At 37.0% G+C, this 23,510-nt stretch overlaps 1 protein-coding gene across 1 annotated transcript in view; it reads right to left on the bottom strand.

The window, feature by feature from the left end:
- Window positions 1-23,510, bottom strand: part of ACER3 (alkaline ceramidase 3) — a 123,373-nt gene that overhangs the window by 53,459 nt on the left and 46,404 nt on the right. The window contains exon 3 of the mRNA XM_012745051.3: window positions 8,018-8,070. Coding sequence (XP_012600505.1) covers window positions 8,018-8,070 — 53 coding nt within the window. The remainder of the gene's footprint in view (window positions 1-8,017; window positions 8,071-23,510) is intronic.

Genomic DNA, 23,510 nt, shown 5'->3' with positions numbered 1-23,510 from the left:
AGAGATAGGCAAGCAACAATACCTTATCCCACTTCAGATGGGTTTCCTGTATCAATTCTAGGATGTATTCAATTTTGATTTTAGGGCTAGGGCTTTGCTGGGTTACCTCCACTAAAAAGGAGGGTCCATTAACACTCTTGTGAAATGGCCAGGGCTCTGTGGAGTGTGCTTTTCAGTCCTGTTGACAATGGAGTGCCTACTGTCATCCTCACTGCTGAATTATAGCTGTCTGTCCACAGCATCTGTCACCAGCATGTCATTCTCTCCTGGACTGCTGGTGCCTGTTATCCCTTCGTCTTCCGAGGCCTGTTCCTGCTTTGTGCTGGCGGCATATGGGTGCAGGAAATCAGCAAAGGCCCTGTCTCAGGCCAGCAGCTCCTGTTAGGAGCCCATCTCAGAACCTCAGATGTTCTGTTTAGGTAGTACAAACCTCCACCCAGCCTGAAAAGGTATCTACTAATAACAAATCTAGGCATAGAGTAAAACTGTCAATCATCAAAAAGGTGGACCCTCACATATGGGGCTCCCTGTGTAGCAGATCGCCTTTCTGTCCTTGGTCTGCCCCAAGAACATAAACAGCTAGTTGTAAATGGGGTACTCTCAAATGAAGTCCCACCAAATCCAGTATGGCATCATGCTCCCAAAGTATGTATTCATGCTGTTGCCTCATAAGAGGCCGAACCAAAGTTTTGGGTAGGAAAACAAGTCTATGAGAATTCTGTCTCCATTTAGTTGTGCCATCCCAAGTGTTAGAGCCCCAGTCTTTAGTTTTAGAAGGGATCTAAATCTAGCCAGGGTATCAAGGTTCCAAGGAACAGATCACCTCCAGTGACCTCCTAAATTGTTCTGTAGGGGCCTGATTTCCTCTGGCAATCAGCTCAACTTTCTGGCCTGAAGTCCCAGGTGGCAGTGCTACCACCATGATCACTGAATATCCAGACATCCTCCAGAACCCCTAAACATGTATGTTGCAAAGGCTCATTCTCTTTAGCTGGCAAAAGGGTGGCAGGACTGAGAATAAATGCAGTCTTTAAAACAACTGATGAGTAGCTGTTACTGTCTGGAAGCAAAGAGGCCATCCTCTCACATTGTTCAGTGGCTTTGAGAAGTATACCACTGGCCTGGCATATCTCCCAGAATCTCTACTAAGACTCCAAGACTCATTCTTTGTTTTTTGTATTAGTTATATTCTTTCTGTGAGTCAGGCAACCCCAAAGTGGGGACAATCATAAGACTCTGTTTTAGTTTTTCCAAAGGCATTTTGACAGTCCATGGTCCAGATCAAGGGGTTCTACATCTGTCCCTTTAAGGGCCCCATTTAAGGGCTTTGTTATCAGTCTAAAGTGTGAGATCCAAACACAACATAACTCTGTCATTCCTAGGGACCTTAAATAAGTAACCAGTTGTTTACAAATCTGTCCAATTGTCCCCTGCTAAGCTCTCATCAAGCAGGGTAGGAGAGCCTTTCTAAATCCGCTAACACAGTCCAGCAGCAATGTGAGGCCACCCCAGTCTCAGGATGCTGCCACTCAAATGCAACTGAGTATCATTCAGAGGCATTTGTACAATATTATTAATGGAGCATAAATCCTGCACATATCTATACTCACTGGTGTGGGAAATTAAATTCTCCCTGTATGTCCTGGGGTCCCATCAGCCTATATGGCCGTACTCGCTTTTGCTAGCCTTCTTCTTGCCAATGCTATAACAATGTGTAGGTCTGTTGAGGCCTGAACTTTAAAAATAGAACTATTCTACAAAGGGAGTTTTGAACTGTAGAACTGTTGAACTGTAGAACTGTTCTACAAAGGCAGTTTCCTGCATGTTTCACCAGGCCCTGGTATTCATCTATCAGGAGCTTAGCAGTACCCTCACAGGTGAGTTTATGTCGATTTTGGAACAGCTCTAATGCTCCCACTGTTTGTCTACGTCTGTCCCCTGAGCCCGCTGTGGAGAGTTATCAGTTGCCGCCTGCCGACAGCTGCCTCACCACTACCTGGTTTCCAGAGTGCTGTGCACAGCGGTGCCAGGAGCTGGGCCATGGCAAAAAGGTGTGGAGGGGTGCCTCCTCCTCCAGACCACTTCTGCCCATGCAGCTTGGCACCATTTGAATCCTCACTGTCAATTTGCACTTAGGGCTTATATTGGGATATTTGGGTTGGAGCTACTAGTAAGGTGGGGACCCCTGGGACCCCTCCTTCGTCATCTGAGTCCTGGACTTGAAGAGACCATTTGCTTTCCTGAGGGTTTCTTGTTACCTGGAGCCCTTTGCAATTTTGGGCACGGTTCTTTCCAATATCCCTCTTTTCTCCAAAAAGCACTGATTGTACCCCACCGTAAGGTGGCCTTTCCCTTTGACTTCAACAAATACCCTACCACAGGGCTAGAAGGTTCAAAACCCGCCCCAAATGGGTAGAATCAGGGTCTATTGTGCATGCCTAGGAACTTACCCAACAAATGGCCTGGCACCCAGATACTTTCCAAATCCTTTTCCTTCTCCTCAACTCAGTTCGGGTTGTAGGGAGCTACGTCTACTTTGGGAAGACAGAGATGGGAGTTCCCTGGAGCTAAAACAGGCTCCTGCAGCTATTGGGGCCATTCTTTGCTCTCTCACTTCGAGAAAAAGTTGCTCCTACCTGCGAAGACCCACAGCTTTACTTGGGGCTACTCCCTGCCTCTTCCAGCAGTTATAATGTGCCATTTCACCAGGGTGCCTATGGGTCCACCCAGGGACACCAAAGTCTGTTACTGAAAGTTCAGCACTTGTCCCAGAGGCTGCATCAGAAGAATGAGGACAAGTGGTTTAGAAAGAAGGAAAGAGAAGTTTATTAATTTGCCAGCAAGTGAGGAGGTTGGCAGACTCCCATCTCAAAGTACGAATGTTCTCAACACCTTTCCATAATTGAAACACTAAATAAACTAGGAACAGAAGAGAATTTCTTCAATCTAGTCAAGGACATCTACAAAAAACTCACAACTAACATTAACTATAGTTAATGGTGAAAGACTGAAAAGTTTTTTCCCTAAGGTCAGGAACAAGGCAAGAAGGTCTGTTCTTTCCACTTCTATTCAACAATGTACTGGAAGTTCTAGTCAGGGCAATTACGTAACAAAAAGAAATAAAAGGCATCCAATTGTTAAGGAAGAAGTCAAACTAACTCTATTTGCAGATGACACGATTTCGTACACAGAAAACCCTGAAGAATACACACAGACACACACACACACACACGCAAGCACGCACGCACATGCACGCACACACACACACACACACATCCCTATTAGAGGTAAAAGACAAGTTCAGCAGAGTTGAATATAAGAGTACAAAGATACAAGATCAATATAGAAAAATCATTGTTATCTCTACACATTAGACATGAGAAATCTGAAGGTAAAAAAATTAAGAAAACAATTCCCTTTACAATAGCATCAAAAAGAATAAAATATTGCACATTAAAACTACAAAACATTATTGAAAGAAATTAAAGACTTAAATAAATGGGAAGATATCTTGTATTCATGGATTGATAGATATAACATTAAGATGTCAATGCTCCCCAAAGTTATCAACACAATCCTTTTCAAAGTTCTAGCTACCTTTTTACAGAAATTGAGAAGCTGAGCCTAAGATTCATATGAAAATGCAAGGGACCCAGGGTAGCTAAAACAATCTTTAAAAAAATAAAAACTTAGAGAACTAACACATTCTCCAATTCAAAACTTAACTACAAATCTACAGTAATCAAGGTTATGTGGTAATGGCATAAGAATAGACATATAAGTTAATGTAATACAATTGAGAGATGATAAATAAACTCACACATTTATGATCAGTTGACTTTCAACAAGGGTAACAAAGATAATTTACTAAGGGAAGAACAGTCTTTTTAATAAATGGCTCTGGGACAACTGAACATTCCCATGCTAAAGAATGAGGTTAGACCCTGACCAAACATCACATATAAAAATTAACTGAAAATTAAATGAAAAGAACTAAATGTCAAAGCTAAACTATAAAACTCTTAGAAGAAACACAGGTATAAAATCTTCATGACACTGCATTAGGCAATGATTTCTTAAGTATGATACCAAAAACATAACCAACAAAAGAAAAAATAGATAAAATGTACGTGAGCAGAATCAAAAACTTTTTTGGCTTCAAAAGACACATTAAGAAAGCAAAAAGAGGTCAGATATGGTGGCTCATGCCTGTAATCCTAGCACTTTGGGAAGCCAAGGCAGGAGAATCACTAGAAGCCAGGAGTTTGAGACCAGCCTGAGCAACACAATGAGATCCTGTCTCTATAAAAAATAAAAAATTAAAATTAGCCAGGTGTGCTGAGGCAGGAGGATTTTTGAGGTTGTAGTGAGCTATGATGACATCACTGCACTCTAACCCAGGCACAGACCCTGTCTCAAATAAACAACAAAAAACGTGAAAAGACAACTCACAGAAGAAAATATTTGCAAATCACATATCTGACAAGAATCTAATATCCAGAATATATAAAGAACTCATACAACTCAATAATATAAACACAGCTAACACAACTTAGAAAATGGCCACAGGATATGAACAGACATTTCTCCTAAGAAGATATATAAATGGCCAATAAGCACATGAGAAGATGTCCACCATCATTAGTCATTAGGGAAACACAAATCAAAGTTACAATGGAAAACTACGTCACACTCATAAGCAAAAGAATGAACAATAATTAATATTGGCAATGATATGGAGAAACTGCTGGTAGGAATATAAATTGTGCAGACACTTTGAAAACAGTGTGGCAGTTCCTCAAAAGGTTAAACATAGAGTTCCCATATGACCCACCAATTCCAATCCTAAGTAAATGTTCAAGAAAACTGAAAGTATGCATCCACACTGAAGGAACTAAAAAAATCTCACCCCAAAATTATTTCTTTGATATATTTCAAGATGGCTATTCAGAAGGGCTAGGAATACAAGAATAGCTAAAAAGCTGCCTTTTGTTAGGGAGGAAATAAAGTAAAATAAAGAACAAACAAGCTCTCTCTGAACCCCCTCCTCTCCCATCTGGATCTAGGAAAAATTAACTGAGAATCTGAGACTTTTGAAGGTCTGACAGAAATATTTACCACAGGCTACCATCTATTCTTCCTGAGAAGCGCTACCTATAAAGTTTCATCTACATATTAAGAATGCCTTTGCTAGCCAGGTCTTTCCTCTTTCCTCCCTCCCATAACCTGTCTTGCTACCACAATCTGATTTTGCCAAGGTTCAAGCCCCTATGCTTTCTGTAACCTTAAGATGCTATAAAAGTGTCAACCATTTGGCCATTTATTTGAGTTTTTCATTTTTTTGTGACTCCCGTGCCCTTATGCCTATTAATAAAATTTGTATGCCTTTTTTTCCTGTTAATCTATTATCAGTTTGTTTTATAGATTCAAATTACTGAACATTCAGTGATTTGAATCTATAAAATTCAAATTTGGAAAAAAATTTAAACTTCTGGGGAAAAATTTAAACCTCCCAATAACATGAAAACTTGTACATGAATGTTCATAGAAGTATTACCATACCCCCAAAACAGAAACAACCCAAATGTCCACTAATTGATAAATGGATAAACAAAATGTGGTATATCCACATAATGGAGTATTAGTCCACTGAAAAATGAAATGTTTCATACTGTAACATGGATGAACTATGAAAACACGCTAAGTCAAAGAAGCCAGACACAAAAGGCCACACATAAGATTTCATTGATATGAAATGTCCAGAATAGGCAAATCCATACAGACAGAGAATAGATTAGTGGTTGTCAGGGGTTAGGGGGAGGGGAGTAACAGGGAATGACTACTAATGGGAATGGGGTTTCTCACTGGAGTGATGAAAATATTCTGAAATTAGATAGTGGTAATGGCTCCACAATTTTGTGAATATACTTAAAACCATTGACTTATACACTTTAAAAAAGGGTGAACTTTATTGTATATAAATTGTATCTAAAAAGGATATTCATCTAAATATCCACAATATTACCAACAAAATCAGGAAATTAACACCGATTTATTACTATATCTAATCCTCAGACCCCATTCAAGTTTTAAGCATCCTAATATCATAAATATAAATATAAACACACAACACAAACACACACACATTCATACAGAATCTAGTCCAGAGTTATACTGTATTTAGTTGTCATGTCTTTTTATGTCCTTCAATCTGCAATAGTTCCTTAATCTTTGAATTTTATGACTACTATACTTTTAAAGATTATAGGTCAGATGTTTTATGTAATATCCCTCAATTTGGTTTTGTCTGATATTTTCATATTATTAAATTCAGATTATGCATCTTTGACAGGAATATCAGAGAAGTGATGCTATGTTCTTGTTACTGTATCGTATCAGATGGCACATAATTTTGATCTGTCCTATTACTGATGACATTCATTTGGTTGCTTGACTAAGGTACTGCTATCTGCTAGGCTTCTTCACTGTAAAGGTATTCTTTTTCTCTCCTTTATAATTATTTTGATAGGAGGTACTTTGAAACTATATAAATAAACGGTTCAACATCAACTCCTACTTCATTTATTTATAATCATGTATTATTTCATTTACTATATCATTTATTATCTTAGTATGGACTCATGATTTCTGACTTTATTCACTGCGTAATTATTATAATCAGTTACTATATATTTTGATACTCAAATGGTCTCAGATTTGGCCAGTGGGAAACCCTTCAAGTTGGCTTCAGTGTCCTTTTTTATTTGTTTTTTTGAAACAGGATCTCATTCTGTTGCCCAGGCTGGAGTACAGTAGTAGCATGATCATAGCTCACTGTACCCTCCAACTCCTGGGCTCAAGTGATTGCCCTGTCTCAGCCTCCAGAGTAGCTGGGAGTATAGGCATGTGCCACCATGCCCAGCTAACTTTTTAAGATTTTTTGTACAGATGAGGTCTCACTATGTTGTCTCCAACTCCTTGCCTCAACTGATACTCCCTACTTCAGCCTCCTAAAGTGCTGGGATTACAGGTGTAAGCCATTGCACCTGTCTCAATGTCTTTTTGACATAGCCCCATCATTCTTTGAGCATTTCCCTTCTTTCTGACATAAAAAGATGTTCCAGGCTCATATTATCCTTTTTTTCTGTCCAGCCCTTGGAATCAGCCTTGGTTCCCTTTAAAAAAGAATGAATTTTAGAAAATAAGATCTAGATGGTAGGTTTGCTCTTTGGCTTTGGAGTCCCCTGATCCAAGATCCTGTCATGGACAGAATTTGAGAATATACATATGTGTGTATGTATAAAAATATGTAAATATGTATATATATAAAATATGTATAAAATATACTTTATTAATATATTTTATACTGATTATATATTGAAGTAATACTTTAGCTGCATTAGGTTAAATAAAATATATTATTAAATTAATTTCACCTATTTCTCTTTACTTTTTTCAATGTGGCTACCAGAAAATTTTGAATTACAAATGTAGCTCACATTTTATTTCTACTAGACAGTGGTATTCTAGAAGTTTCTGGGTTAGTGATGCAGAACCAAGAGGTCAAAAGATTTAGGACTAGATAAATGGCCTCCTTGGAGCAAGGATAAGAACTAAAAATCCTTGTATAGCTCTAAATCCTTGCTAGCTAGAAGCAACAGATCATTCAAATAGACGCTATAGAGACATAAAAGCATGCAGGCACCTAAGAATAAGAATATATGTTTTGGTGAACTGATTATATCTTTTTAAGATGTCTCCATGTGACTCTACTCTTTAATGCTGCTCTAAAATTATATATGCCTGAACAGAGGTGGTAAAAAATCTGTATACTGCTTTCATTTATTTTCTTTACGGACAACTCACCTGTTTGCTTCTTTACTCAGTCAGTAGGGATCCTTTGACCTGAATTACAAATCCTATTTTAACCATCCTTTAGTTATATGCTCTTTTCTCAAATTTGAAGTATCTCTGAATTAAGAGAAATAAGTATTTTGTCAATTTTGTCATTACTAACCTGCATTTCATATTTCAGAGTCATGTGGAAGCACCAGGATCCCATTCCTACCACTGAAATTAAAACAAAAAAACAATTAGCATGAAATTCTTGGGGGTGGCCAAAGTGACTTGAGAAGACAAAAAGACATTTCAAAGCACTGAGTTTTAAGAAAAACAAAGTTTATAAAATCTTGTGGCAAGATTTATTAATAGGTAACTGAGTAAGCTCTATAATTGATGAAATTTTGGAAAAGAAGAAAACAAGTATAATATAACTACTCTTAAATTCCCTCCACTAAGTGACTTACTAGACAATATTCCATTATTTCTATAAAATGCATTACCTGATACTCAGGATACAATCATTAATGCTCATAGCTGGTTAGTTACTCCAGTACTCCCTTACACTTCTGTTCCAAATAGCTGATTTGTATATTTACTAAGAGCCACCTAGTTACATTTATTCTCAAATCTGTTAATGTCATTGTATTTAGTTATCAGAAATATGACTGTAAAAAGAGAGCTGTTTCTCTAAGAACTATTTAATATGCTTAAAACAGACTTAATAAAAGTAAGCTGCTAATAAAAAATGGTATTGGATTATGTGTGGTTACGATATCTGTGAAAGATTGGGAAAAATAGTAAAAGTCTAAAAAGATTCTGTGTTCATGTTTCAAATTTTTCCCAAGTGCCTTCATTTTAAATAAATTGTTTTCATCTTACAGTTTTAAAAAATGTTTGATTTTTAATTCAAGAAGCACTAGGTAGAACTAAAATTAGGGTTTCATATTCAAAGGCCATGCCCTACATCAAATAATTGTCAAAGATTATACAACTATATGTTTTAACAAAAATAAAACTTTAAGGTTTGTGTATATATTTTTTCAATAATTCTATGCTTCAATTTAAAAAAAATAATTGACCAAATACCAACCCCTATAACATCTAATAATAGACCTTCATTCATTAAGTTCAGTTCAGCATTTACTGAGCACCTCCTATTTGCCAAATTCAGTTATAGATGCTGAGGTACAAAGGTAAGATCCAGTCATTGGCCCTAATGAAGCATAAAATTTAAGGCAAATAAACGGAGAATGTATGGAGATATGCTTACAGCATCACTGGAGCACAGACGAGGGACACTTATAAAAAAAAAAACTGAGAAAGCAAGAATGATGGTAGAGGTTGAACTTAAGGATGTATAGGAGTTAGCTCAACAAACACAGCGAGTAGGGGTGTCACCACATAGTTTGTATGAAGTGACCTGAGAAAAATTCCAAACTATTTGTTACTCTTGCTTAAAAAAAATCACTATATACATTGTTATTATAATACAATATTTTTACTCCTCAAAATGAGATGGGGGAAATAAAAGTTATTGCATTCATTTCATTAGAGAAATAAGGAAGTGGGATGTTTCCTGTCTTTTTTCCAAAGGAGAAGTTAAAAGGTGCAAAGGTGGATAAATTATTTAATGGAAGGGGAAAAAACCCTATAGGTCCTCTAAAATCATACAATATTCTAGGAAGTAAAAAACCAAAAATGACATGGGTTGACTATTTATCCTGAAAGGTAGAATGGCCACTTCATCATGCCTCACTCGAGGGCTGTTACTATCAAAACTGTTTCAAAATGTTCTCTTGTTACTGTTAAATTATATAGCATTAAAAGTCTGATTTTTTCTTTTTGCCTTTGCTCATAGAGCCATTAAAAGTCTGACTTTTTAGAGATTGCTACAATTTATTTTCTTTCAATAATCTGTGCAACACATAAAAAGTATTCGGATGGAAAATCTATTCTGGTGGCTACTCTGAGTTTTCAAATTCCTTTCAGAAAGGGGCAGCAATAGATTTATTTCTCCATTATTTTTGTTATTTTCCTCTCTTTTAAAAATTACTGTGCTGCAACTGACCTTTCTATACATTTATAATGCAAAGAGATGTAATAGAAGAGCATCACATTTCTATACAATATTTTATGTTTTGCCCCTAAAACAAACTACCAATTTTTGCTAAAGCTTACTTACCAGCTTTACTGATATATAATTAACATATCATAAGATTCATTAAAGTGTACAATTCAATTATTTTTAATATATTCAGACTTCCATTACCTCCACCTAATTTTAGAACATTTTCATCACCTCAAAAAGAAAGCTCATGTCCATTAGCAGTCACTTTCCATTTTCCCTCCACCTCTCCAGCCCAAGGCAATCATTAATCTACTTTCTGTCTCCATAGATTTGGCTATTCTGGACATTTCATATAAGTGGAATCATACAATATATAGTTTTTTATGTCTGGCTTCTTTCTCTTAGCATAATATTTTCAAGGTTCATTTACATTGTAAAATGCATCAGTGCTTCCTTCCTTTTATGGGTGAATAATATCCCACTGTGTAGACATATATTTTATTAATATTTATCCATTTACCAGGTGAGGGACATTGTTATATACCAAACGTTTATTAGGGTGAGGATTTGTAGCATGGGCTGAGCAAGAATTCTCAACATAAAGATTAGAATAGTATTAAAGAAAGTTTATTTTACTTCCAAAGGTGAGGGAAGGGCACAACATAAGAGAAAGAAATGTTAGCACAGAGGACAAGTGGTTTGGACTTTTTATGGGGATAAAAGAGGAAAAAAAAGAGTGATTGTTGCCAGCTGACAGCAAAAGGTTTTTCCTTTTTTCCCCCTTTTATCTGTGAGGCTGGCTTAACACAGTCCTTTGGAACGTGGTCTGGCAAGAGCAGGAGCTGGGGAGCTCACACCCCTTCTATCTGCTCAGTTCTTTTCAAATGCTGGAAAACAAACTCTCAAATAAAACAATTTAAGCCACAGGTAGCTAATCAAATGGCTGCTGTGCTGTGACCTTTTCCTTCAAAGGGTCAATTATGTGCTATGAGTTTATTCCTCTGTTAGTTTACTTTGTTAGATAGTTTATTGGCAAGGCCATCCTTTCAATGTTTGTGTCCCTCCCCCAATTCATATGTTAAAGCTCTAACACCCAATGTGATGGCACTTGGAGGTGAGATCTTTGGGAAGTAATTAGGTTTAGATGAGGTCATGGGGGAAGGGGCCCATGAAAGGACTAGTGTCCTTATAAGAGGAAGAGACTGAAGTGTGCTCTATTTCTCTCCATTGCACAAATGGAGGAAAGGCCATGTGAGATACAGCAAGAAAGTGACTGTCTGCAAGCCAGGAAGAGGGCCTTCACCAGGAACCAAATCGGTTGCCACCTCGATCTTGGAACTTCCCAGCCTCGAGAAATTAAAGCCTGTTGTTTAAGCCACCCAGTCTATGGTATTTTGTTATGGCAGCCTAAGCTAAGGCAGATATTTAGGTTGTTTCTACCCTTTGGCTATTATGAATAATGTTGCTGTGAACATTCATATACAAGTTTTTGTGTGTACATATGTTTTCAGTTCTCCCAGGTATGTAGTTTAGAATGAAATTTCTGGGTCATGTGGCTTAGCATTTTGAAGAAGTATTTTTCAAAATGTCTGTACCATTTTACATTCCCATCAGCAATATATCAATTTCTCCACATCCTCCAGAGAGTTTTGGCTCCCGGATTTCACAAATACCTCTAGCCCCTCCTATTTCTCAATGACCACCAAAGGTCGCCCCAGCTCTTCCCGCCAAAAAGTCCTTAGCCCACCCCAAACAGTATAAAAGGCCACACTCCCTTCAAATGGAGGCGACTTCTGAGGCCCCCCTCTCTTGGGGCCCCAGAACCTTGTCCAAGAGCACTAAATAAAGCCACGTTGTTTGGCGCCACTCTTTCTCTCTTTCTTTTTGCTGTCGCCGAAAAACCTTACATACTTATTCTATCCATCATTCATTCCTACCTGCCCCCAACTTATGTCTCTGACTATTGAAATCTTATGCAACTTTTGGAGCCATTTTAATTTTTGCTCTTTATTCCTTTCAACTGTTTTCTTTTGAAATAAATTCAAACTTTCAGAAATGTTGAAAGAATAGTATAATGAACTCTTGTATGTTCTACATATTGGTTCAGATTCACCAATTTTTAACATTTTGCTAATTTTTATATATATTTATTTTTATCAACCATTCATGAATCAGTTGGATATATCATGTCCTTTTACTACTTAATACTTCAGTATATCTCCCAGATCCATTTTAAATGTCATCTCCTAACTCAAATCTTCCTGTTTCCTTTCCAATGTGTCCAAGAATTAATGTTTGACTAGGCGGCTAGTTATCAGCTTTTGGAGCATACTGTTTTGCCTACACAGCTTTATAAATGCTAGACCAGCCCAGAAACCTGTGATTCAATTGTTGTCATAGTACCTGTATTTTAAGGAGCTGTCAATGATTCTGCTGCATATCAAAAGCCAAAGATTGCTGTTAGATTCTAAGGTTCATAAAGGCATGGACCATGTCTCTACAGTTAACTAAAGAATCTCTAGAACTTATCATAGGGCCAGGTGTATAGGGAACACTTATTAAGTATTTGCTGATTGGCTGATTTTTTTCCTTCCCCCGCAATAATCCAGTATCTCACAAGAAACAAGGGCAGGAGGTGATTTGCAAAGGAAAGTGGGGAGAAATAAATTAGGTGCCTGAAAACAGTTGTCTAATGTGAACCAGATAAGGGAAACTCAGCCATATTTCCATACTTCTCATGCCATCAAAGGAGAGTTTAGGAAGCATGTTGGTTACTTCCTCTCTAATTGGTGATTAACTCAAATGCTCTCCAGGCACATTAAAATACTGTGAATGAAAAGGAGACTAAGAAGATAAACACATTGTGAACCTCTTAAAATGTTTCATCATGCTGACGATACCCAGTCCAAGCAAAAACTATGATGTGCTTTAATAGGGAAGGAGAGTAAAAACCATTTTAGCTGTAAACAAGTTATCAAAGCAAAAAAAAGAATAAAAAAAATCCCACCAAAGTTAGCAACAGCTGTATTATATATTTCAGTAAATATTTCTATTTATGAATGTTGTGATGAAATATAAGTTGTAATTTAAGACTGCACATAAAATTGTCTTGATAAGAAACAGGTACTTTAGAAACTATTTCTTCACTGTATAAACTTTACTTATTTATTTTCATTTATTTATGTATTTTTAACTAGACACTGTCACAAGAGGCCAGTGTATAAACTTTACTATGTCAGGGTTGATCCAAAACTTAAAAGAGGATCATTTTGTGGTAAGAATATGAATCAAAACAAAATTAGAGGCACCAAGTAGAACAATTCAAAAGCCAGAAGTGCAAATATAAGGCACATATTTAAAGTCAGGCCAAGCACGGTGGCTCATGCCTGTAATCCTAGCACTCTGGGAGGCTGAGACGGGCAGATTGCTCCAGGTCAGGAGTTCGAAACCAGTCTGAGCAAGAGTGAGACCCCGTCTCTCCTATAAATAGAAAGAAATTAATTGGCCAACTAATATATATAGAAAAAATTAGTCGGGCATATTGGCGCATGCCTGTAGTCCCAGCTACTTGGGAGGCTGAGGCAGCAGGATTGCTTGAACCCAAGAGTTTGAGGTTGCTGTGAGCTAGGCTGATGCCACAGCACTAATTCTAGCCTGGGCAACAAAGCGAGACTCTGTCTCAAAAAAAAACCAAAAAAAACCAACAAACATATTTTCATTAGATAGGAAGAAAAATGAAGACAAGGTATGATTTCAGATCTTGTTATTAAATTCAGGGAAAGTAAGGAAAATAGTTAATATTCTCTTTCTCTCAATAGAACATATTTTCTGTGGTTACAACAAGACTATAAAGAGAAAATCTCCATATCAGCTGTGGAACTTGTTTTTTTCTTTTTAAAATTCTGAACCACAAGAGTGGTACAACACATTTAAACATATTTTCCTAGCCACAATTCTCTCCAAAATCTGACCAAAAATCAACTAATGTTCCCTTAAGATTAAAATATCTGATTATTCACTTAGACTTCAGATAACTGAGATAGAGCTACTGGTGTGTTAGAAGTGTATAAGACTAGAACTGAATGACTTGGGTTTAAGTCCCAGTTCTGCTCAATAGGCAATCCTAAAATCCATTTAACATATCTGAGCCTGTCTATATGTGAAGTCAGTTTATAGGTAACATGTAAAATGTTTTTTATTTCTTTCAATACTATGAAACTATTATAACTTATGTGTGCTGTTTATGAAAACTGCCATCAGATTTTTACAGATTAAATTCCAAACAGTCTATATTTACTCTAATTAAATCTATATTGAGTCTAAAATAATTCTCTAGTTCTATGTGAACACTGCTGATTCTCATTTCTATTAGCAATCTGTGTCACCACCAACACAGGACCAATGCTTTCCTTCCCTCCTTCCTTAGAGCAACCTACTTCTACCTAGCAAAGGCCAATCAGGCCCTTGTGCTCTAAGGATACCACCTGCCTTCTAAGATCTTCACTTTATTGTCACCTTTCTCTCCTATATCATCAATTTCTACCTCTCTAAATGGGTTGTTTGTATATTTTCTAATACCTCCCAAACCCACTCTCCTGCCCCATTTACCCATGCTTCTTCACTTTTCTGAGTTCTCAAAAAAAATTGCCTCTATTTCCTCACCTATCCTTCCTATCCATCCCTCAAACCTATTTGCACCACTGAAATAGTCATCTTCTATTTTCATCTTACTCAATTTCTTAGTAACACTTAATAACTGAAACACTTTCCTCTCTAGTTTTTCTCTAGTTTACTGTAACACTCTATTCTCCTGGTTTTCCTATCATATTAGTTGCTTCTTCATAGTTCCTTTGTTGGCTCCTACTATTTTTTTCTTTTTTCAGAGGTTTATGTTCAATGGGATCCTTCTATTTTTAATGTCTAAATCAGGGGCTGTAAATTCAAAAGCCCAGAGAGGCATATGAGTAAAATGCTAAGTGAAAGACAAGAAGGAAGAGTGTAGAGGTTTGTGGTCAACAGGACAGACCATAATAAAGAGAAAACTGGAAAGAATAGTTCAGGCTGATTGTTACCATGCACAAATACAGGCTCAGTGTTGTTGGATTTTCTAATAATTCAAGAGAAGTCAGAGATCTGGATTTTTATGTAAATTCTCCCAATTTTCAAATGTGGGCAACTAATTAAAAACATAGCTAAAATATGTCTGCATTTCAGAGTTTGCCTTTGGGTGATAAACTTGCGATATTGATGTCCATCCTTGGGTCCTCTTGTCTCTCAATCAGGCATCCTCAAACTACGGCCCGCAGGCCACACACGGGTGTTTTTGCCCGTTTGTTTTTTACTTCAAAATAAGATATGTGGCCGGGTGCGGTGGCTCACGCCTGTAATCCTAGCACTCTGGGAGGCCGAGGCGAGCAGATTGCTCGAGGTCAGGAGTTTGAAACCAGCCTGAGCAAGAGCGAGACCCCATCTCTACTATAAAGAGAAAGAAATTAATTGGCCAACTAATATATGCAGAAAAAATTAGTGGGGCATGGTGGCACATGCCTGTAGTCCTAGTTACTCAGGAGGCTGAGGCAGCAGGACTGCTTGAGCTCAAGAGTTTGAGGTTGCTGTGAGCTAAGCTAACGCCACGGCACTCACTCTAGCCTGGGCAACAAAAGCGAGACTGTCTCAAAAAAAAAAAAAAAAAAAAGATATGTGCAGTGTGCATAGGAATTTGTTCATAGTTTTTTTTAAACTATAGTCCGGCCCTCCAATGGTCTGAGGGACAGTGAACTGGCCCCCTGTTTAAAAAGTTTGAGGACCCCTGCTCTATATCCACTGCCTTGGTAAGCTTATCAATTTCCATGACTTTAAATACCAGTTTTAGGACAATGATACCTAAATCTTACCTTTGAATTCCAATCTCACATACCTGAATGCCTATTTGGCTCACTTAATGTCTCACAGGCATTTCAAACTCAATATAATCAAAACAGAGTGACAGATCTTCCCTCCAAATCTCTTTCTTAGTCTTCTCCGTCTCAGTTAATGGAACCCCTATCTACACAGTTGCTCAAACTAGAAACCTGAAGGTCATCTTTAGAAATTCTTCCCTCTCTTCGAACCCCCACATTTAATGCATGAATGAGTCCTATAGGCACTACCTCCAAAATGTATCCTGAGTCATCCACTTCTCTCCAGTCTCCACAGGTGCCATTCTAGTTAAACCACTATCACCTCACACTTGGACCACCTCAAGAACCTCTAATAACTGGTTACTTAGCTTGTGTTCTATCAATCCATTCTCTACAGAGCTGCCAGGGTTATCTTTTAAAAATATAAATAGGATCATGTCACTCTCCTATTTAAAAACCCTTCATTGGCTTCCCATTACTCTTAGAATATAGAGCAGATTTTTTATTCTGGCCTACAGTAAGGGCCCCTGTGATCCAGCTCTTGCCTAAATCTCTTCAACCAATTACAATATGGCACAATAAATGCTATAATAAAGATATGTGTTATATTCTGTGGGAGAACAGAAAAGGGTCATCTGATTCTCGCAGGAGACTGAGGAGGTTTAAAGGAAGGCTTTCTGAAGGAAGCAGAGTCCTGAATGATAAGATATGTGGAGTTTATCAGACAAAGGAGGTTAAAGACAGAGATGTGAAAATACATATAGTACTAAAAACAGCAAGTATTAATAGTTTGATACAGCTACAGTGTGAGGTACACGTGGGAGAGTTGTGGAACATGAAACTGGCAAGGTAGACAGAGTTCAGATTAGGACCAACTTGTTAAGAAATACAGATTTTAAAATAGGTTATCTCATTTAAAGAGAAAATGGTTCAATTGAAAGAAGTAAGCATGGCTGGAGAATAGGGGAAATTTAGCATAGTAAACCAGCTTTCACTACTGATATACAACAATTTACTAGGAGGTGAATATTAAAATTATTCAAATCACCACAAATAACAAAAGCAAGACTGGAGAAGTTATTTACATCAAAGGAACAAATGTCGAAAGTGTGAAAACAAACTGACATTTATTGGTCCTTATATAAATTAGAAATTCTGGAGATAATTTAAAAAAGAAATATAAGTTTTCTTTTCTTTGTGTGCAAACTGATTCAGTCACATGGAGAATAAAACATTTTATTAATATCAGGGTGTCTATTTTAGCTAACATTTCATAATGACATTTCACTTGAAGAGTTTCATTTGATTTGCTTGGTTTTGACATCCAAGTTAATATAAAATTTACACCTAGAAATTATCCAGGGCATTCCACAAAACAAGTAACAGGGACAAATTTCCCCATATGGTCATATCCAAAATGAAGTCTGATGGAATCAAAATAGAAATTGAATTGGAACAAGGAGGTCAAGGTACCATCTGCATCTTCTAATTAGATGTTCATATTAATAACACTTTACTAGAGTTTTAAGAGTCTCTCAAGTGTATAATAGAATTTCACTCAGTTGGAACCTCTTTTTTTTTTTTTTTTTTTTTTGAGACAGAGTCTTGCTTTGTTGTCCAGGCTAGAGTGAGTGCCGTGGCGTCTAGCTCACAGCAACCTCAAACTCCTGGGCTTGAGTGATCCTTCTGCCTCAGCCTCCCGAGTAGCTGGGACTACAGGCATGCACCACCATGCCCGGCTAATTTTTTATATATATATCAGTTGGCCAATTAATTTCTTTCTATTTATAGTAGAGACGGGGTCTCGCTCTTGCTCAGGCTGGTTTTGAACTCCTGACCTTGAGCAATCCGCCCGCCTCGGCCTCCCAAGAGCTAGGATTACAGGCGTGAGCCACAGCGCCCGGCCAGTTGGAACCTCTTAATTGAAATATTTTGGCAAGCTACCAGCCAGAATTTTTCAAGATTATAATAAAACACAAATATGCTCTTATACACATGTACTTTTGACTCATCTGCTCACACTGAAAATAGTATACAAAGGTTTTGGAATCAGACTTAGACTAGAATCCCACAGTTATCACTTACTACTTAACTTTAGAAGCTGCTTAAATCTGTTTGAGACTCAGTTGCCTCAGCTGTAAAATAAGTGTAATAATGTTTGCCATGAAAGTTTGCTGGGAGGATTACTTGGTATGCACCTGGCAAATAATAGGTTATCAATAAATTCTGTTTTCTAATCCCTAACTCAAGCTATGAAAAAATTCATGTATATAGGTGGTATCATTAGATTTTGGAAGCATGTTAGCTTATTTGCCATGACAGAAAATTAAAAGTCCAAGAAGTACTATGAGTTCCTTTTAAATCACATCAGGGTTTACCTTGGTGCATAAGAAGGGACCTAGAATAAATAATACAAGGAGAGGGCCATGTTTCTATAAAGTGTCAAAGATATCAGTGACTTTGCATACAATCATTTTTAAATGTACATACTCAGCTAGAGCTTTTAGTGTTATTGGTGTTGTCAAAACAATCCCAACTACAATTTCCAGGGCATGCATGACTATAGCTTTCCAAGTGAAGTTAGCATTCACAATAGAAACAAAATGCACTAATATTAGAGTAGCAGTAGAGTGCAGTGATCAAAAGCATGTGCTTTGGAGAACTGTCTTAAGAAGTTTGGACTTTATCCCTATACTGATGAAAAGCCATTCAGGGTATTTAAAAAGAGCTTTTCTAATTGTTTCCCATCTACCCTCAAGGGAACCGATCACTCCCTTTTCTAATCTATCAATTATCTAGTATAACCTTATTACAGTAATCTGTGTGTGCTGCATGCACCTGCACACACAGCCAGAATGAAGCTAGAACAATAACAGACATGATAATAGCAGAAATGAGACTAGATGTTATATTTTTATACCTGTTTTCTTAGAAAATAATTTGTTGTTTAAAAAAATATATTTGTTGTTTTATTATTGTCTTATTCTGGCTCCAGCCTAAAACACTATGAAACATTAACAACAACTGAGGCCATAAGAACCACATGAAGAGCCACTGAAGCTGTCTGCTTCCTGCCTTAGGTAATTCTTCCAGGCTACTTACCTAGCCATCTCATTTCCTGCTCACCAACTACCCAGTCTCCTAGCTATCTGTGGTTCCTGCTTTTCTGCTTGATTCTATCCCTAAGTTTTGGCTACTAGGTTAAACATGTTTATTTAAAGTGCAACCATATGAAAATAACACTTGCATATGCACAAGGATTCAGAACTATTAACCAAAAAATGAAAATATTATTTATGTTGGATAATGAGACTGGATATTTTACATTACTTTCCTCAAGTGTTCTTCAATGTTACTATTTAACACACTAGGAAAAAAAAAAAGGCCACTGATATTTTTGGCAATATCTATAAAACTGGACTAAATAAGTTAGTAAGCAAGTTATAAAATAATTTCCAAAAGTACTTTCCATGGCACATTAATTTTATGCCTATTTCAATACTAAGTATAACGAACAATTTAAAAGGTTATTAGTCCAGTATACAGTATTCTAAACCATCCACTCAATTTCCTCTTGATAAGAAGTTTTACATTGTTAAAATAATTTAAGATGACTCTTAAAGATGACTCTTAAACAAAATTCTAGGCTGGCCATTATTTTGTTTAAGACTGAAGATAGGGCCCCAAGCCTGTCTGGCTTCTGAGATCTTAGTTGAGAAGTCTACAATTAGCCTGATGGATTTTCCTTTGTAAGTTACCTGATGTTCTTACCTTACAGCTTGCCAGAGTTCCTCCTTCATGTTAACTTTGGCTAGTCTGATGACTATTTGTCATGGTGATTGCCTCTTTGTGATGATTCTCTCAGGTGCTCTTTGAGCTTCAGGTATCTATCTAACTTTCTAGCAAGACTAGGGATGTTTTCCTCAATTATTTCCTAAAACAGGTTTTCCAACCCTGTGTTTTCTTACTCAGCCTCAGGGATGCCTATAATTCTTATGTTTGTCCTCTTAACATAATCCCATTTCTTGTAGGCTTTGTTTCTTCCTATTAATTCTCTGTTCTTTCACTGACTTGTTTAATTCAAAGGTGTTGTCTTCAAGCTCTGAGATTCTTTCTTCTGCCTGGTCTACTCTATTCTTAAGAGTTTCCACTGTGTTTGTATTTCCTTGAATGAATTTTTCATTTCCAGAGGTTTTATTTGATTTTTTTTAATAATTCAATTTCTTTAGTGAATTTTTTCATGCATTTTCTAAATTTTTGGGTATAGTGTCTTTGTGTTGGTTTTCCATTTTCTCTTGTATTTTGTTGAGCTTACTTATAATCCATATTTGAAATTCTTTATCTGTCATTTTGATATTCTGATTGGGTTGGTTTCCCCTTTTTGAGACCAGCGTGAACAAGAATGAGACCCCATCTCTACAAAAAAATTAAAAAATTAGCTGGGCATGGCAGTGCATGCCTGTAGTCACAGCTACTCGGGAGGCTGAGGCAGGAATATCACTTGAGCCCAGGAATTTGAGGTTGCAGTGAGCTATAATGATGCCACTGCACTCTAGCCTAGTCACAGAGTGAGACTCTGTTCTCCACCCCCCCAAAAAATTACTAGTCTGATCATTATCTCGCTTTTGACATAAATAAAAAGGTGATTTTTATGAACATCCAAAAAAAGATTCCTAGTTCAATACTGCTCCCTTTGGTCAGAATAGGTACATATATATACAAACATATACACATATATGGGTATGTGTATATTTATGGGGGCTGAAGGTAGGAGGGGTCGATGTGTTTTGTAATTCTTTTGTTTCAGTAAGTTTTTTTGTTGTTTTTTTTAAGATACAGGGTCTTGCTCTGTCATCCAGGCTGGAGTGCAGTGGTGTGATCATGGCTCACTGCAGCCTCAAAGTGGTAGGCTCAAGCCTTGCTGATTTTATTTTTAATTTTTCTGTAGAGGAAGGGTGGTCTCACTATGTTGTTGCCAAGGCTGGTCTTGAACTCCTGGCCTCAAGCAGTCCTCCTGCCTTAACCTCCCAAAGTGCTGAGATTACAGGTGTGAACCACCATGCCCAGCTTCAAATTATTTTTAAATAAGAAATAAACACCAATTTTAGATCTTTTTCTTTTTTAAAGAAATAACCTACTATAGTTAAACTTGATTTTATAATGCTCAACCTACAACCACCTCCCCCCCAGCTAACCTCTATTTGAATTTGAGGCTTATCATTTTCTCACGTTTTTGTGTTTATACTACCGTATGTATGCATCCTAAAAAGTATATGTAGTATGGTTTCACATAGTTTTAACCCTTTTCACTTGCTTGCTTTTTTCTCATTATCCACTTGACATCCAAGTGCAAAGGGTTAAACTTTCTGGAAAGGAGTAATCATGCATATCAGTAACAGACTGTGAAATTAAAATCTCTCATATCTAATTAATAATCTAATTATGGTAGAATCTGAGATGATATCCTACAGCTTACAGTTTTGTGGTCACTAGAAGCCTTTTCTGTCCAAGTGGAAATAATATCCACCACAAGCTAAAACAAAAGAAATTGTATTTAGAGTTATAAAAAAGAAGTATGGCATGTGAGTCATACTTTAAAAAGCAGCAGAAGAAATAAACTAGTAGAAAGAATCCACTTTCTTTGCTATTTTTTTCTTTATTATGATGACACAAGAGTATGACAGGCATGATTTTCCCAACTTAGGCTCTGGTAAAGTTGATTTATCCATCTATTCATGTTTTAGCTTTGTTTTTGTCAAGATAAGGGCAAAAATCAAATTAAGATCCATTGTTTTCATTTATTTTTTTTCAGCATATTATGGGGGTACAAATGTTAAGGTTATGTATATTGCCCTTGCCCACCCCCATCCCTCGATACAGAAACTAGAAACATTACCAGGAAAATGAAATTTTTTTTTTTTTTTTTTGAGACAGAGTCTCGCTTGTTGCCCAGGCTAGAGTGAGTGCCATGGCGTCAGCCTAGCTCACAGCAACCTCAAACTCCTGGGCTCAAGCAATCCTGCTGCCTCAGCCTCCCAAGTAGCTGGGACTACAGGCATGTGCCACCATGCCCGGCTAATTTTATATATATATTAGTTGGCCAATTAATTTCTTTCTATTTATTCTAGAGACGGGGTCTCGCTCTTGCTCAGGCTGGTTTTGAACTCCTGACCTTGAGCAATCCGCCCGCCTCAGCCTCCCAGAGTGCTAGGATTACAGGCGTGAGCCACCGCGCCCGGCTAGGAAAATGAAATTTTAAAGAGACATGCAAAATGCAAACACCAATTTGTTGTTTTCTGATTCTAAATACAAAATTAACCCAGTTCTGTATTCATCTTGTCATAGGGTGTCCATGGACCACACTTTCAGCAGCATTGGTGTAGGCTGCCTTCTTTAACTCATTTTTTTGCTGTATCTCTGAGGTTCTTTCTGAGATTATTGTCCTGCTTGCCTGTGGAATTTAGAATTTCCTTTAGTGGGTGTGCTGGTGGAAAACTTTTTGTTTCATTTGTCTGAAGTATCTTTATTTTACTTGGATTCTTGTAAGAAATTTTTGGTGACTATAGAATGGTTTTTCTTTTTTTATTTCAAAGTATTATGGGGGTACAAATATTTTTGGTTATATTGACTACTTTTATAACGCTTGAGTCATGCTTATAAGTGTGCCCATCACTGAGACAGTGTTCATAGTACCTGTTAGATAGGTTTTCTCCCATCCCCTTCTCCCTTTGCTTGATTTCTGTTAAGTTTTACTTCTCTCTATGCACACATGTGCTCATCAATTAGTTCCAATTTAAGAATGAGTACACATCTGGTGTTTGTTTTTCCATTCTTTAGATATTTCACTTAGGATAATGGTCTCCAGTTCTGTCCAAAATTGTTGCAAAAGCCATCAAGTCATCCTTCTTTATGGCTAAGTAGTATTCCATGGTATACATATACTACATTATTAATTCACTCATGAATTGATGGGCACTTGTGTTGATTCCACATCTTTGTAAATATGAATTGTGCTGCAATAAACATTTGAGTGTAGGTGTCTTTTTGATAAAATGACTTCTTTTCCTTTGGGTAAATACACAGTAGTAGGATTGCTGGATCAAATGGTAGGTCTACTTTTAGTTCGTTGAGGTATCTCTATACCATTTTCCATAGATGTTATACTAATTTGCAGGACCGCCAAGAGTACACAAGTGTTCCTTTCTCTCTGTACCCACACTAGCATATATCATTTTTGGACTTTTTAATAAAAGCCATTCTAACAGGGCTAAGGGTGATATCTCACTGTGGTTTTAATTTGCATTTCCCTGATGATTTGTGATGTTGAGCATTTTTTTCATATGTTTCTTGGGCACTTGTCTATCTTCTTTTGGAAAGCTTCTGTTCATGTCTTTTACCCACTTTTTGATGGGGTTGTTTGATTTTTTTCTTGCTGATTTGCTTGAGTTCTTTGTAGATTGTGGTTACAGAATTATTTTTCTTCAGTACCTTAAAAATACCTTTCACCATCTTTTTGAGAAGTCACCTATTTATTATTGTTAAGGGCTAAATGAATGTATCTTTATTTAAGGTAATATTATTGATTAACCTAAATATCTTCTTGTATTTTTCTCTTACAGGGAATACAGTGAGCAACCTTGTATATTTTATATAAGAATGTAAGTTGCAAAAGGTTAGATGGTATCCTTTCCAAAAAGTTT

The sequence above is a fragment of the Microcebus murinus genome, chromosome 4 (assembly GCF_040939455.1).
Source record: "Microcebus murinus isolate Inina chromosome 4, M.murinus_Inina_mat1.0, whole genome shotgun sequence".
Lineage (NCBI taxonomy): Eukaryota > Metazoa > Chordata > Mammalia > Primates > Cheirogaleidae > Microcebus > Microcebus murinus.
This window is presented reverse-complemented; position numbering and strand designations above follow the sequence as displayed.